Here is a 17,659-nt window from a genome sequence, read left to right as displayed (position 1 = left end):
TTTGTTACAAGTCAGATCTTCTTCAACTTTATGACTTTCATCCTGTAACGATGCACCCACCGATTTTGGACTTCATTTAAAATTATAAATATTTTAAAAATAAGTCGGTATAGTGTCACTTTTTCCGTTCAAAGAGTAGAGATCCAGCGTTTTACAATTGTTTCAGTTCTATCACAGCTGTATTCTGAAGTAGTTAGCAAATTTTGGTTGCTAATTAGAGAATTACAGATGGGTCGTTTGAGATGTCCCCGACTGTATGGGCACTTGATGACGGTAATAAAGTGGTGATGGACACAATTAAAGAACATTTAGAAATGCTGCAGCAGAAATTCAATAGGTATTGTGACATGTTGACCCCTACCGTCCCAGCTCCACGTAGCGGTAACTTAGCGCGCGTAATAGGCGAGTAATCACCCCGCAATGCGCAACGCGCGGTGACGTCACGAGCGGAGCCGAAGAGAGCTGAGCGGAGCCGAAGATAGCCGAGCCCCCGCAACCTGGTCGCTAGGCAACGCAAGTCAACGCGGTGACGTAACGCGCAACGCTACGTAACCGTAATCAACTTCCTACTGTGACGTGGCACTCATTACGCAACCGGCAAGTACTGCAGCTATACAAGTGAGCTGCACAGCTGGTACGAGTCAGTTCTAATGTGGCTACCAGCGAGTTCTACTGTAGCAGTCGAGCAAGTGTGTTATCAACAGTTCTTCAGTCAGCGGACTACAGTTGGAGTATAGCAGCCGTCGCGGAAAGAAGATCCGGACGTGTGTGTGATTGTGTAATTGGGAGCGTGTGATACAGTGATACCTAGCTCCCCGACTGTAATCGTGTAGCCTACTGAAGGCAGACTGAACTGATTTGCGCATAGGGTTATAAATCGTGAAACCCCGCAACAGTGTTAACAGATTAATGCGATTAGGGTTATAAAGTGTGAAACCCCGCAACTGTGAGATAAGTAATTGTAGCCGTTATTTGTAGATTGTTAAATAAACCAATTAACCATCTCTACGGCATCTTCAGTAACGCAAACACATTACAATATCTTTCATTCTGCTTATATTTGAACTTACAATAGGAGAATCTTCACCAGTAAGTCCTTTAATTTGTAGCATCTCAGCTGTTTTGAGGAAAGTTGCCAGTTCTTCTTGTCGTACATTCACTTCTCCACGATACATAAACTGCAGGATAGCAACCAAATCTTTGTGGCACACATCTTTCAGAATTACAATGGGATGCTTACAGGGATTAACCTACAACAGAAACAATGTTTTCACAGAAACTAACAATGAAAGGGAAGGAAGTAAGTCAAATTCTGTCATCAGTGTTTTCCATTAACCTGCCCCGTGGTGACTGGATATGTGTATTTTTGGAGCTTCATTTACAACTCTGTGTAAACGTATTAAGATTAAGAAGCACTAACAAAAACCTGTGTACTTCATCTGATCCTGAGCTATCAGTATGGAATGTAATTTATTTCAACATACCTTAAACAGATCTTTGAAGTATGGACTGCAGACTGAGAGCACTATTTTGTGAGCCTGAACAAACTGGCCACCTGCAGCTAACGTAACATCCACAAGATCCTCTCCTTGTAATAATGCATGGAAGCCAGACGTAAGATTACTATGGAAATTGTTCCACCGCAAGGAGAACTGATCACTCTCTCCTTCAGACATCCTCAATCTGAAGAAAAAAAAATACTATAAAATAACTAACATTAAGACAATATTAAACAGACCTGATACTCTTGTCAGAGTTGAAGACACCTCTGATGCCAGGTAGCCATGACATCTAGGATTTTATAGCTTGTTGACAAATGTACCAAACATTTTAAAATGCATGACTTGTAGTTCTGATTATCATGTAGACAACAGCTTCACTCATTGGCAAAACCAGAGACCTCTCTGTTGAAAGAAAGTCATCAGTCATTGTGGCTGGAATAACCACTGATCAGAAGTCAGTTAATTCACATGGCTTCCTTTGTGACTGCTTACTGTACACATCTTGCCCTAAACACATGTTAAATTATGTGCAAGAACCTCACCTCAGTCTTCAACACGAAGTCAAAGCCTTCTGAATTTTATCAGATATCATATGCCAATAAAAAGTCCTGCAGACATTTATCTAAGACAGTTTCTTACAGTGCGAAGTGTGAAATTTCTGTGACAGCAATGCATATAAGGGATTACTATGTTTTGGACTTTGTCAATCATCCAGTATTGTAAAGAAAACGATGTTTCAGAAACTGCATCTGTTACCATCCTCAGGTGAAAGAGTGGGAGGCACTTACTCTAGTCAGTTAATTAGAAAGTGCTAACTTCACTCACAAAATCATCATTTGATAGTATGTATAACTAGAAAGGCATGCAGAATAATGAATAGAAAATTAACAACACTAAACCATATATAGCAAATAAAAATATATCCCTCTGAATTCTCAACTGGAGTTACACTATTAGCAATTTAAAAGCATAAGGTCTCTCCATGAAATAGCATTCTTCTATCCTCCTGTAACTCTTAGATCCATATGAGTATATCCTCCTCAACACTTAATTCTCCCAGACCCTCAAGTCATGTTCTTCTGTTAGAGTCAGGGGTAACATTTCACATCCATATAAAACAAGCAATACTATAGTTTTATATATCTTAATCTTTGCTTAGGGCACAGATATATGCAAGATTTCAAACTGAATAGTAGCAAACTACTCCCGAATTGTAAGATTTGAGGCTTTCACGGCGGTGACTATGAAGAAAGCAGTCTTCTGGGATTTGGCACCGTGTATATGTGGTGTTAACTGACGTTTCGGAGGAACGTATCGCCTCCATCTTCAGGGTAGAAGAAAAAATATAAGAAATCTGCAAGTGAACAGACCGTGAGAGCAGACACAGTTTGCTTTTACCGGTTCTCATGGTCTCTTCGCTTGCAGATTTCTTATATTTTTTCTTCTACCCTGAAGATGGAGGCGATACGTTCCTCCGAAACGTCGGTTAACACCACATATACACGGTGCCAAATCCCAGAAGACTGCTTTCTTCATGCTCCCGAATTATTTCTCCTCCTCATCCTACTACTGCTGCTGCTATTACTACATATATTTAGACCTCTCCTGTCCTGGTCTGACATTTCCTTCCATCCTTTTCCTGAGGCTGCCAATCCATCTGTACCCCTCTGGATGGTATTTCGTTGTTTACTTTGGTATTCTTCCATCCTACACTTCCTATGTATAAGTTCCAGTTTTATTTGCAGTTTATCATTTTCTGTATTACTAACTCTAGCCTTGGCCATGCCATAGCTCAAGCGGTCAGTCGCTGACTTCCCACCGCAGCGGCCCAGGTTCAATACTGGGTCTGGTCAAGTGGAATTTGTGGTGGACAAAGTGGCGCTGTGGCAGGTTTTCTCCGAGTACTTTGGTTTCCCCTGCCAATCTTCATTCCACCAACTGCTCCACAATTACCCTCACCTATCATCTGGGGCTGGTACAATAGGCCAGAAGTGGCCGCAGTACAAGGGACTTAGCCCCACCCCACTAGCAATAAAAAAAATCTGGCCTTAATTCCTTTCTAATGCTGAATTTAATCTGTTCCTAATTTCACAATAAGCATGATTTCTTAAGCTTCGGCATCCTCCAGCAAATTACTTTTATTAGAAAGAGCTGCTGTGTTTTACACTGAGGGCAGGCAACCAGTACCAAGAAACTCTTTATGATAAAAAAAAAAAGCAGTTCGTTTAATGACAGGATATTGTTATAGGCATTCATGTAGAAATCTTTTCAGGCAGCTTGGAATTTTACGGTTGAAGTCGCAATATATTTATTCAGTTTTGCTCTTTGTATCAAAGAACAGAAAACTTTTCACTACTAATCATGATACACATAACCTCCAGACAAGGCATAGTAGTAATTTATATCTCCCAACTTCCACCTTAACACTGTACCAAAAAGGCGTTTACTTTACAGGTATAAAGTTATTTAATAATCTGCCTCTTGAAATAAAGGGGATTGTTAGGATACACAAGCAATTTAAGAAGATACTTGATTACCCATTGTTTTTATGACTTGGAGAAGTATTATAGTGTTAATGAATGATGTTGTAAACTAATGGTTTTATATGAATAGTATGTTAGTTACTTTATATTGAATTATATGAGTCTATCTGTATAATAGTTTTATTGTATTTATGATAATATTTATTGTCTTTTGTATCATTTATTTTATTGCTTTATAATTCTGACATGTTCTAATTATTTACTTGAGCTCAACTTATACCTGAACTGTACTTTTACATTCTTCTGCTTAGCCTGACATATTTTAATTAATATTTGACATATTCTATATCCTATGATTTGTAATCAGTTTTATTGGATCATCTGGAACTTGAAATAAATTACAATTACAATTACAAATACTAATTGGTTCTGTAGTTTCACTTTGGGCCTTTACATGCAAAGGGGCAACTTTGTTCTCTGTCTGTTATTTGAGCATGGGCACAATGTCACCATCAGTTAGTAACACAGACTGTTATGCTGTCATTATAAAGTTATTATGTTTATTCCCAAAGTTTTTCTTGTATCCACATGCTGGTGCAAAATTAATGGATAATGGTGCAAAGTGATTCTGAAATCTGTACATATGTAGAGTATTACAAGATTATATTAATATTTTACCTTTATGGGGAAGTACCCCATTATTTTAGTTCAGAAATATTATTAATGGATAATGGTGCAAAAGGATTCTGAAATCTGTACATATATATAGTATTACAAGATTATATTAATATACGTAGGTCAGTCAAAAAGTTCCTGGAATTCCCCTGCAGACGGAGAACGAGCGATAAGATAGCACACACACTGTTGTGGTGGGGAGCTAGGCATGTCTGCTCACAGGCGCTACAGGTCTGGACAGGTTTCAGTGTACACTGTCTTCACTGTTCCGTTTGAATTAGATGTGTTGGTCATTCGGCACAATGTCGGAGTTTGAACAGCGTGCGAACATCAAGTTCATCTGCAAATTGGGAAAATCTACTTCAGAGACACAATTGGCCCTGCAACTAGTTTATGGGGATACTGCACTAAAGAAATCCGCAGTTTACGACTGGTTTTCCCGGTTTAAGAAAGGGCAGGAGACGTTAGAGGATGACCAGTGCATCGGGAGACCTTCGACATCCAGAACCGAAGAAATTATTGGAAAAGTGCGACAACTGATTCAGTGTGATCGAAGAATGACCATCACGGAGTTGGAGCAAGAAGTTGGTATCTCTCACAGATCCATTCATGCCATTTTGTCCGATGATTCGAAGATGACACGTTTCAGTGCAAAGTTTGTTCCGAGGCAGCTGACCATGGATCAGATGGAATGTTGCATGATGTCCCTGGTGATCTGTTTGACAAAAGTACGCAGGATCCGATGTTTCTCAAAAAGATCGTCACTGGTGTCATTGGTGTTCGCCTACGACCCAGAGACGAAGATGCAGTCATCGGAGTGGCACACGGCCGGCCAAAAAGATCACGCCTCGTCAGATCCAAAGACAAAGTGATGCTCATTGCATTCTTTGACATCGACGGTTTGGTGCACCATGAGTTTGTACTGCCTGGACAGACTGTTACTGGCCATTTGTATGTGCAAGTTTGGCAGAAGTTGCGCGATGCGGTTCGGAGGAAGCGGCGTGACAAGTGGCAGGGACAGTGGTTTCTGCATCACAATAACGCACCGAGCCACACATCACTTGTTGTGCAGCAATTCCTCACGGAGAAAAACATTCCTGACATCAATCAACCACCTAACTCTCCGGATCTCGCTCCGAGTGACTTTTGGCTGTTCCCTACTCTGAAAATGGGCCTCAAGAGGCATGTTTTGCAACCATGAAGGACATCAAATAGAGAGCGATGGCTGACCTCCAAAAGATTCCAAAAGAAGCCTTCCACCACTGCTTCCAACAATGGCAGGATCGATGGAGCAAGTGTGTGTGTGTGTGTGTGTGTGTGCGCGCGCGCGCAAGGGTCCTACTTTGAAGGTGATTAGGTAAGCATTGCCGTATTTCCTACCATTAGAATTCTATACCACCATTCTGGGAACTTTTTGACTGCCCCTCATATTATCTTTATGGGGAAGTACCCTATTATTTTAGTTCAGAAATAATATTTTTCTAATATATTTAATTCTGTTTTGCAGTACAAATCCATTCTCACTTATTTCCAAACTTCTGCTGACCAAAGGTAAATACACAAATTTCTGCATGCCTATAAATTCTACCACAAAGCTCTTTCTCCAGACAACAATTCAGTAAGGGTTCCTTTATTTACCAACAACTTCAGATAACACATCAACTGTAAATGTCCTCCTAGGTATGAGCTTCTTTTGTGCACATTAGTAATGGCATTTATTTAGCAACTGCAAGAGCCCTTTTGAATTGCTCAAAGTTATACTGCATACATTCATTCATCAGTAATCTGTCAAGACGACAGGTCCACAGTCTCCTCCAAAACAGTTCCTCCACTTAATGCAATCTAGAGCTTTCTCCTTCAAATGAGAATATCCTATTCTGTCCCCAAGGTCATCCAGCATCTTCTTACATCTTCTACCTCGTCTTCTGGTCACTTCTATCTGCCCCTCTAGCTTTCCTTCAATAACTTCTTTTAGAAGGCAGTTACTGCATACGATATGACCAATCCAATTAGCCTTCCATTTTCTTATTTCGTGTATGATATTCCTCTGCTCACTGACTCTAAATAACACTTCTTCATTTCTCACATAATCAGTCCAACTGATCTTCTCCATCACCACATTTCGAAGACTGCATACAATTCATCAAAAAATCTGGTATATCTCACTCGTCTGTCAGTCATATATATATACACATACTACCACAGTCAGTAAGTCCGTGGAATGGCTGCAAAAGGTTGTAGAGGAATTTACTGCCAATATGTTTCAGCAATGTTTTCGACAGCTATATTAACATTGGCAGACGTGCATAGCGGCCAACGACAACTATTTTGAAAGCCAATGTGGATCTCAGTAAGTGTATGTGAATACCTTGTATTATGATATGATGCGATAAAACCACATTCCACGAACTTAATGACTCTACCATGTATATATGAATATATTACACAAGGATCAATTTAAATATGTGATCTGTAACGATTTTTACATGTTCACTAACACAAAACAAAATAAAAATTGGAAATTCAGGATTGAGTCTGGGATCTCCGCATTATGAATCTGGAAACTTAGCCCTTGGATACCAAACCTCAGTACCTACATGGCAAGTGTCATGTAGCCATACAAAAGGGAAAACTTTTGAAGTATATATTTGAGAAAAAAGGATCTACTGGACAAATGGGGAAGACATGTGTCTTATTATTTCCCATCTAATTTCCAAACAAACAATTCCACACCAACCTAGAGCACATACACATCAGTCACAAACACCACAATGACGTGTTATTTAGAAAACTTTCCTCATTCTGGTGCTGGCATTACCCACATTAAATGATAAATATTAAAACCTAAAAATTATAAGCTCAACGCTACAAATGAGTCAAAATATTGTGGAAAATAGCATAAAGTACATAATTTACTTTGAAATAGAAAATATATTTTGAGCAGCATCAGAGCACCATGGATTTTTTCTTCTAGCAGAAACTCCACTTATATGAAGTCATAGCAGACAATGCTCTGTTAGTGTCAAATAACAGGCGAATGTGTTTTAATTGCAAGTGGGAAAATTAGAGCATTCGCACAAACCATACATTTTTCAAATTCAGTGCAATGAAAGCACTGTTGAGATTCAATGCTGTCAGCTGCTCATGTATTCTCAATTTCGGGATAATGAAGCCATAAAAGAAGAAGAAAAAATTTTCTCAAAAGCACTGAGACCATGTCTAAGGCTTCCAATATTATGACAAATTTTGTCCTAACAGTGGTCTTCCATAGGATAAGCTAGTTGGCGGTTACACTGATGATGCACCAGTGATGCATGGCTGAGTTCATCACACTTGTCAAATTAAGAATCCAGACATAATTGGGCCTCACTGCATCATCCAAGCTTGCATTACTAAGTCCCTTGCAGATGAGACATGTACTTAGCTGAATTTTTAAATTTAAGTTGTCAGTTCAGTGAAAAGGAGTTCTTAAATACAGGGGTTTGTAGCTCTTTACACAGATTATGGAAGTGATCATTAAGCTCTTCCTTCATAGATATCCAATGCTGTCAAAAGGAAATATGCTGAGCCTACTATACAAATTCCAGTAAGAAATAAAAAATTTCTACAAGGTCATAAAATATAAAAACGTTACAGCTTTGACTGATGTACCTTGTGGATATTTTACAGGCTATCAGCAACTTAAATTTGAAACTGCAAAGAAGAAATGCAAACATTGTGGCCTATGAAGATGCAATCAGGGATTTCCTTAACAAACTTCAGCTATGTAAGTGCCAATGTCAAGCTGGAAACTTTTCATCATTCCCGCTTCTGAAAGAATGATGTTGATCAGCATTAAACTCATCAGAAGACAACAACTGTGTCTCATCCAGACTGCCTGGCTGAGGAAACATGCTGAACACTTGGAAATCCATCAAAATGTCGTCAAATATTTTCAAGATCACTATACATTATACTACATACATGAGAATGTAAAACAAAGGTTACAATGTTCCACAGTTTTGTAAGTTCTAGTGCCACACAACATTTTGGGATCCTACTAACACTCATACCACCTAAAAAGTTCATGAGAAATTTATCATTCTTCTGAAAAGAGTGGTCATATTTTGGTATCACTGAAAGAAAAAAAAAATTGATATACTAATGTATGTTAGAAGTGACCCGAGCCGAGTTTCACTCTGACCCATTACACTATTTTAGCCAAAAGTTTTATAATATTACTGTACATGTTGCTCCTTTTTTTTATACAACTGGCAGTTTTTTTACAGATCTGTGATTACTTAAGAGCATGTGTCTTCACAGATGTTCTGTAATGTTCTGATAAACATAAAAATCCCTCTTATGAAAGGGGAAAATGAAAAGGATATGTGTAATTCCTAATGCATGAGGAAATCACTAAGAAAACTCATATGATTTGTAGTTCATGGTTACATAATGTTCAGAGTGAAAGATCAATTATCCTAATTCTCAAACTATAATGAACATGAAGTGCAAGCCCAGGATTACAATTACAAATTCATTCCTGCAATCTGCAGTTTTCACATATTTAGAAGCCTGCATGTAATGTCTTGATGCAACACGTTACTAACTAAACATTCAACAAGTCAGAAAATATTTCAGAAAACATATTCTGTATAACGTACATTTCGGAATACAGGAGATGACATAACCGATCTGCCAACCCCAGCTTGATTTAATTTAGTAGCATGTTCTGATCCATGTAAATTAACATGTTCGGTTAGGTTTACTTGTAACATACAGCAAATGGATGAGAGGTACATAGGCTATTTCTTCCCACCCAGAAGGAGTTTTAGACCAAATCTCGAATGAAAAAGACAAAAGAAAAAAAGACTGGTCAACGCAGATGCGAAGTGAAAGAGGAAGACCCCCCCACAGCTTGGCTCTTTAGAAAGTCACACAAAATTTTACTTGTCTGAGTCCTTTGAGAACACAATATGTGACAGTTTTGAACACCATAACTTAAACGATGGGTGGTCTCTCAGCCCAAGCCAAGGGTAACATTTGTCAAACCACTGACAGGATTTACGTTAAGTTTTAGTGCCTACATTCCCTGTAATACCTAAACGGATTGGGGGAGTACTTAATTAGTGTACTCCCTTTTTGAAAATGACCAATCCTCATAATTTAGGGAGTTGACTTGTGGACCGAGAAGACTCCAAGAGTTTCGAGGAGAAGGCATTCTGCAAAAAGTCGTATTCCAGATCGCAAACTATTTGGACGCAAATTCAATCTAGTGTGTTAGTGGCGTCCACTATTGACAACAGTTTAATAAAGTGTCTTGTGGAACAAAGTGTGTGTGTGTCATAACAGGAGTTCCCACTTCCCTTCCTGAGCAAGTCCCTGCCAAACGGCCTGAGAACTGAATCTTAGTTCTACTGGAGGACTAGCTACGCACGACCGCTACCCCCTTATCAATCCTTCACAGCTTTCAAAAATCTGTAAACTGATAGTAGCAGTTTACTGGCGCCCAAACTAAACCCACTGCCCTAAAGATCAGAGGTGTGTAAGTATGGTAAGTGAAGCAGGGTAAAGCCAGCTGTACCCGCTGCTGCCCGTAGCAGTCCAGCAGCCAGCGGCCGAAGATGACAGTAAAGTAAGTGGACACAACGAGCGAGCCGTTATGACAACCAACGTGTGCGGCTAGAAGTCTCACTGAGTGGGTCGGTTAGAATGACTTGCAACAGTTTCATAAAGTTTTGTTATTAAACATTTGTAACTGTATCTATCTCCACTTTTATTACTCAAAATGTTTTTTCTCAAAATCTGCTTTGACCTACAGGACATCTGTATCCACAATATGCCAATCCACACAGTAATGCTGGATGCTTCAAAATTGAATCTGATTTGGATATTTAAGCTACATGATTAGTTTAACATGAACACGTCCTTTCTCTTAAACTGTACAAACTAAACCACACAAAGGTAAAGGTATCCCTGTAACAGGCCATGGTGACCCATAGGGTTGTGAGATGTTGAAGCTCCTGCATTTTCTGGATAATTGGCTCACAGATGGTGGTGAAGTTGTCAGCTGTACACATTGGCCACCCTTTATTATCAGGAAGATTCCTGGTACTCATTTCTGCTAGAGGCTGAACAGACCCCAGGGCAATAGTGGGGCTGGAAGAATTAGGTCAACAGCCAGATGTTCAAATTGATTGGACCCTTTTAATGAATAGTCATCTTAAAAACCACATAACAAACATGAACCATAAAAACCTGTGTACAAAGCGCTCAGAAAAGAGTTAATGTAAAGTTATCCTTGTGCTTCATTAATTACCATCCCAGGAATGTATGTGTGTGAGTGAATGTACAGTTCTGCCATTCATGACCTCAGCACTAGATGGAGGTGAGTAGTCAGCTTCATGCCCCAGACACATTACCCCTAGTGAAAGAGACCCTGGTACCCATTGGATAGAAGGCTGGGTGGGCCCAAAAGAAAATGAAACATTAGACTTGGAAATTCTAATTGGTTCTGCTGACGCATGACATGCTTCTCTGATACTGGCCAATTTTACAGACAGAGCAAACTCTGTGCATAAACACCATTCAGACTACGGTTACAATTTGGTAGCACACTCAAAAGAAACAAAATAAGACCTGAAATAAAATAAATACAGGGCGGAAACTTGTAATAAAGTGAATTACATACTACTACAAAAGTGTACAGCTGGTTGATTTTTCACATTTGCAGCACGACTGAATACGGAGCTTCTAAGCTATTGTGGAGAGCTAATCGTTAAATTATCATAGAAGATGGGTGTGTCATATTCCATTCACGGTTCTGTTCAACATACTACTGGAAGAACTGATGAAAACAACTTGTCATATTCGAACCACTGATCGACCCAAGATTATCCCGAAAACTTATCTACCGTCAACCTACTGTAACTCGCGTCTACAGTCTTACACTAAAGGAAACATATGTACTATCTAGCCACATAATCTGGTTACAGTTTATAATCATTTTACCTGAAATTATCAGTCCTACAGATGGCTAAAACTTTATAAAACACCACCAAAGAACACACAATTTCGTTAAAAGCACTATAGTGTTTCGAAACGAAAGGAAATATCGACCATAACCAACTCAGCTTCGACGCACCAAAATGGCATTTCTAACTAATTTTGTTGCAGGTGACGCGGAACATGGAACAAATGCGAACATACAAGCGATACAAGGCATACAAGCTATGCAATCAGTGTCGCCAATTATTGTTAGAATTTCCAGTTCTTGTTCAACGACGAACACCAGAGTGCAGGACACTCGCGTGTTCTCCCTTCGTTATGAAACAAATCCCGGAAGATTCTAACCTGCGTTCGAAAGATCATAACCAGAATTCTTATTTATATCGCTCAGTTCTTCGTTAGCATACGGGGGCAACATTTTCTCACGGTTCACAATTTGTGGGATAACTTAATCGATATTCTGCCTCCCTGAAGAAAAGTAATAAATACGTCACTACATCAGTCAGTAGTCAGTATCAGTCAGTATCTGTAGTCGATACCGAGCATACCGAGGATCAGTGACGTACTCAGAAATAAATAGTTGAATTGTGGTAGCATATTTCATACGCTGTTACGTGCTGAATGTTTTTGATTCTGAGTAGCTCTTCACGTGGTTCTCGTGTGCGATTTTTTAGAATTTAGCTAGATAAGTCTATAAATGTCTCTGGTTTTCACAGCTACTTGTTCTTCGGTTGGCCTTCAACGATTCCAACACAGGGAAGTACTTTTGAGAAAAGTATCGTTAGTAGAGAAGACTAGAGGTGAATACATATTTGAAGGTTTTTATGCTAGCCTACTGGAAGTGGACACTCCCATTCATAAAGTTCATAAACTTATGTTAGTGGCAACAGATGGCGCTCCGGCCACGACTAATGAAAAGGCTGACTTAATTGAGCTTTGCAAAAAGAAAAAAAATGCTGTTTTCGAAAGCATTTAGTTCTCACTTTGTCATTCATCGGGAAGCTCTATGGAAAGAAGTGATCGATTTTCAACATGTGATGAGTCAGATGAGTGCTGTGCAAAAATTTAAATTCGTCCCGTGCTAGGGCCCTTCAACAAAGACTATTTAGACAACTATCAGGCGAAATTCATTTCCATTGTTGACATTACACACTGATATCCGTTGGCTGAGAACAGGAGTTTTTTTCACCTTCAAGAACTTCTTCCAGAAACTGTGGAGTTTCTTCAGGACAGAGATGACTTACCTCCACAAATAAAAGCTTCTCTGTGTTGCTAGTACTTGATTTCCTCACAGATCTTACCGATAAAGCAAATTACTTGAATTTCGAGGAACAAGTTGAAAAAAGACCGTCGTTAACACAATTGACACCAGTTACTGCTTCAGAGGAGAAATGAACTTGTGGAAAACTCAAATGATGAAACCTGTACTAACCCACTTCCCAGGCGTTCAAAGTCGCGCTGACGGTACATTTGATGCGCCTGTATGCATCCTGTGTACTGGCCTTTGCGACTACGTGACTACTTCGAGAATAATTTGTAGGATTTGAGCGCGATTTGTTCCAGGACTAGACTTTTATTTTTAAATTCGCTTAGTGGGGTGTGGAGTCCTACTGGGTCCACTCGGCACGGCGGCCACTGATTGGCCTATTGTAGCCTGCCCCGGGTGATTATGATGATGGAGAAATTGGTGGAATGAAGATTGGCAGGGGAAACCGAAGTACTCGGAGAAAACCCACCCCAACGCCACTTTGTCCACCACAAATCCCACTTGGCCAGACCCGGGATCGAACCCGGGCCGCCGCGGTTGGAAGCCAGCGACTGACTGCTTGAGCTATGGCGTGACCTAGAACTAGACTTAACTGAACTCCAACACCAGGAAATCAGATGCTCCTACTGCACGTTTAGTAATTCGCGCACTTTTCGTACGTTGTCCACCAATACATGCTACATGTTTAGCTCTATGTAATCCGCGAGGGTTGGTGGCCTGTGTTACCTATTTATCGATGGCGGTCGATGGGCGTCGATGGGGTCGATGGGAATAGCATTGAGGGCATTGAGTTTGTGTACTTGGCGGAGGAGCGCAGCGGTGCCAGAATGTCACGTGATAATAATTCGGAACTTTTAAACTCAATATTTAAAGGAGAGGTGTAATACAAAATACCCCATACTTTGTGCTCATAATATAACACATACAGTAATAAATTTCCCAAGTTGTGTCATAAGCAACACAAAATCTTAAATCGTTTCATGTCGTGTAACTTCACACTACATATCAGTTAACAATTTCCAGCAGCTTTTATTACGGTTTCGTCAGTATAGTATTGAGACGCGTTTCGGTCTTAGTGGATCATCTTTTGAGACTCTGTAATGCTGTAACATTTAGGCCTGTTTACAGTAGGCTGAGTGGTAATTTTCACCTGAAATACAGTTTCTAAAATAGCATGATAACAAACCCGTAATGCATATGATCTCAATTTAGAATTACAATAAATTGATATAAGCATTGTTCATTTGTGAGAAGAGTGTTTTAGAAATTTTAATTATGTTCAAAATTGAAGAGTATGGTGATCTGGGTTATGCTGTGTAGTTACAGGAGAGCGGAACAATTTGGAGCAATGTACCACCTCCAGCTTCAGAGCTGAAGAGTACGTACGTACATACATATACATTTATTTCCATGGATCCATACAGAGTATAAGGATGTGGAAATTGTCATAACCAAGTATGCCAAGGAAACCTTGCAGAATCAGGTGACATTTCATGGAGGTGGTATATTCTTCCAGAACATCAGGCTAGCCCTGAACAAAATGGCTTTGCAACACAGAAGACCACACTGTTCATTGTCACTGCCATAAGAACCTCAGATCCAACAACATGAAAATTACTGCTCTGACAAACTGCAAAGTGACATAAATGTTACAGTATTTTGAGACACTGAAGATAGTCTATTAGGACCAGAATTATCAGGGACATTCTGATGAACATGTAATAAGGAAAGTTGAAAATGTGACTTATTTTACATCTACATGCAGGTAGCATCTGTACACAGTTATGGAGCTTTTGTTCGGATCCCTGGAAATAAAAACCAAGGGCTTGTTCATCGTACACAAGTGTCAAAAGTGGCTGTTGATGATGTGTCTGAAGTTTTGCAGCGAGGGGAGAAGGTTTGGTGTAAGGTTATCAGCATTACGGCAAGTATGAATTGTCATTCTCTTGCCCCTATTATAATTTCTGGGATAACATGAATGGTTTAATACCAAAAGTTGTGGCTCCACATACCTTCAGTGCATCCATGACTCTTGCTCAACTTTTTTATCATTGTTTAGTTCACCACTAAATAACAGGGGCACATTTCATACTGACACAACTTGACTTGTAACTTGTCAGTGGTTAAGTGATTTTGCCCTCAGATCTAAAATGTACACTGATAAGACACTTTTTAAATTTCACTAAAAACTGTTATTCGGACATTATATAACCTTCCCTTGTATTAATCTGCACCCATATGTTAGTTGGAATGATACTGAATGCAACAAATGGGCAGTACTTTTGAAATAGAGAGTTCTTATCTCTGTCTACAGTTTCCACAGATAATTACTCCATTGATTCACTCATACATTAAATCTTGATTTCAGCAAATATGTATACTGTTAACAATAGAAATTTGTGGCAAAGGTTAACATTGCAATGTTGACTGAAGCGTAGGTGCAACTTACGACTATAAAGGCAGCTTTTCAAAGACATCAAGGTGTCAACATTTTGTAAAAACAGTATTTATTACCACTTACTAATACCATAACATAATTAACAAAATACACATTATTTAAAATGTTATTTTGATTACCATTACATGTGTTAATGATTGGAGGTGGCCTGTAGATCTCCAACTATCGTGATGATTATTGTTATTGTATTATTGTTATATTATATATTTTGTTTCAGGATGACAATAAAATTGCACTGTCCATGAAAGTTGTAAATCAAGGAAATGGAAAGGACTTGGACCCAAATGGAGTTCAGATACAGTGAGTAACAGCATAGGGGGCCAGTTCCAGTGGCTTCAGGCATCAGTGCCTAACAGTATTATGGCATGTCCAATTCTGAGAACAGATTATTGCATGTACAGCAACAGCTTTGCAATGTATTGGGGGTAGTGCAGGCATTCCAGGTACAGTATAGGCACCAAGCTAAGCATATGGTCAGCATAAAACCATATTTAGAAAATGGCCTTACTATTTTTTGCCAGCCTGTGGTAGCCCATTTACAGAAGTCATGGAAATATGCAACTTAGCTGTACAATCTATCGCAAGGGAATGACCAATCTATACAAGGCCAGATTGGAGGTAGAGCAAATGAAGCAGTTGCTTCAGGGTCCCACACCAAATCAACATTAACCAGGAAAACTAAACTATGTATGATCTTTTATAGAGCACTGAATTGACTGTGTAAGAAAACTGAACATAAAGGAATATTTTATTCAGTGAGCAGGACTCTTTGACAACAGTTATTAAAGCAAATACAGTAAATCCTGGGTAGCTGGAATGTATGAGAAATGGAGTGTGCCATTTACATGTATCTGCCAGTTGCATGAGAAAACTATACAAACCCAATACAGTACAGTCTAGTAAACAAACCTCTGAAGTATTAAACATGCAGAGAAAGAAAGTCAGTCAAAATGAAATGAACTGTGGACTGACAGATGAAATATTTTGGGTATACTGTAATGTGAACACAGATTCAACTAGCCTCACTGTAATGGCACCTACATAAGGGAGGATGATGAACAACACTTATAGTGGGAGCTATGAGAACTACTATGTGGCTGGTAAACATATGTACAAGGCAACATTTTTTAAAGTTTCTTTATAGTTTTCGGCAGTCACATGAAATTCATGAAGCTTAGATCCTGGATAATGGAGTCTGCTGTATACAACTTTTGTGTAAACAAGGAAATGTATGAAGTTTATTTTATTGCATGTTGTAGAACTGCATCACAGATCAGTGTAAGAAAACAGATGTGTAAAATTTGTGTGGTGGTACTGGAAGTAAAGCTCATAAGACACATCCTGGATGTACTGTGGTGTTTGTAATCCATCAGTAGGATTGCATGTACAGTTCTGTTCTGCCCTTATTTGCATGAGACTTTATTAATGGTTCTCATACTTCTAGTTCTAGTGAGTTAACTATAACTTCTTATTATCTGAAGTCAGGATGAACAGAGGAGAAAAATACACATACCTGGGTCAGGAAAGAAAACAATTCAACTTGAGGCAGTCTTCAATACGACATGCTCAAAATGTGGAACACGTGGGCACTTGGCAAGAGATTGTTTTAAGGTATGGTTACAATAGCTTGATGACTATATTTGAAAAGTTACTCAGCTGATCAGAAAATTTCCAGCTGTTATAGAACCTGAAGGTTCACAAATGCATTCAGAAAACCCATCCATCAGATCCACTCCTAGTCATGGTGGACCTGAGTTGGGGGTAGGGGTGGGAAAGTTGGCAGACCTTTTTTTATCTTGTGCAATATAAAAGTGAAACATTAACTTGGCAGACCTGCCTTTTGCTAAATGCAAGTAGTTACTCCCAGGTTTGTAAGATCACTTTTCATATCAGTTTTGTTCAGTTTAATTAAATTTCATTTGTAATAAATTACATAGACTTACACTGGTCAGAGGATTTACCAGAACAAATAATTTCATATTCTGTGTTGCCTATTAAAACCACCTCTTAGGTCTAGTGGTCAGAATTTCTGGCTACAGATCCAGAGGTCTGGGTTTGATTCCTGGCGCTACCAGATTTTCTCCAGGTACATCATCATCTCCTGTAGCCTTTCCCTTCCTCATTTCCTTGATAGCTTTTTCCACCTCACTTTGTAAAAAAATGGTCCTACAGACGAGAAAGGACCATATATTTTACAAAGTGAGGTGGAAAAAGCTATCAAGGAAATGAGGAATGGAAAGGCTACAGGAGATGATGATGTACCTGGAGATGTGCTCACTGGGAGAAG

General features: G+C 39.2%; 2 protein-coding genes across 19 annotated transcripts in view; one reads left to right on the top strand and one right to left on the bottom strand.

Annotated features, from left to right (window-relative positions):
• LOC111874402 (broad-complex core protein) overlaps positions 1 to 11,869 on the bottom strand; it is a 174,916-nt gene extending 163,047 nt beyond the window's left edge. For 16 of the 17 annotated variants that reach the window (XR_004514106.1, XR_004514107.1, XM_023869892.2 and 13 more), the window contains exons 1-3: positions 11,651 to 11,767; positions 1,485 to 1,683; positions 1,071 to 1,250 (exon numbers count right to left, since the gene is read on the bottom strand). Coding sequence is in view for 15 of the 17 variants with exons in the window: in XM_023869892.2 (XP_023725660.1) it covers positions 1,071 to 1,250; positions 1,485 to 1,676 (372 nt within the window). In the remaining 2 variants the exon portion in view is untranslated. Of the gene's footprint in view, positions 1 to 1,070; positions 1,251 to 1,484; positions 1,684 to 11,650 lie in introns of all 17 variants that reach the window. The other variant, XM_023869882.2, reaches the window with a different exon arrangement.
• Positions 11,870 to 13,635: 1,766 nt separating this feature from the next.
• LOC111874409 (nucleolar protein of 40 kDa) overlaps positions 13,636 to 17,659 on the top strand; it is a 12,556-nt gene continuing 8,532 nt past the window's right edge. Inside the window, exons 1-4 of one of the 2 annotated variants that reach the window (XM_023869901.2) lie at positions 13,636 to 13,792; positions 14,680 to 14,838; positions 15,590 to 15,672; positions 16,854 to 16,983. In XM_023869901.2, coding sequence (XP_023725669.1) covers positions 13,661 to 13,792; positions 14,680 to 14,838; positions 15,590 to 15,672; positions 16,854 to 16,983 — 504 coding nt within the window. In that variant the 5' untranslated portion in view covers positions 13,636 to 13,660. Of the gene's footprint in view, positions 13,793 to 14,679; positions 14,843 to 15,589; positions 15,673 to 16,853; positions 16,984 to 17,659 lie in introns of both variants that reach the window. The other variant, XM_033755443.1, reaches the window with a different exon arrangement.

Source organism: Cryptotermes secundus, unplaced genomic scaffold, assembly GCF_002891405.2.
Source record: "Cryptotermes secundus unplaced genomic scaffold, Csec_1.0 scaffold251, whole genome shotgun sequence".
Classification (NCBI taxonomy): domain Eukaryota; kingdom Metazoa; phylum Arthropoda; class Insecta; order Blattodea; family Kalotermitidae; genus Cryptotermes; species Cryptotermes secundus.
This window is presented reverse-complemented; position numbering and strand designations above follow the sequence as displayed.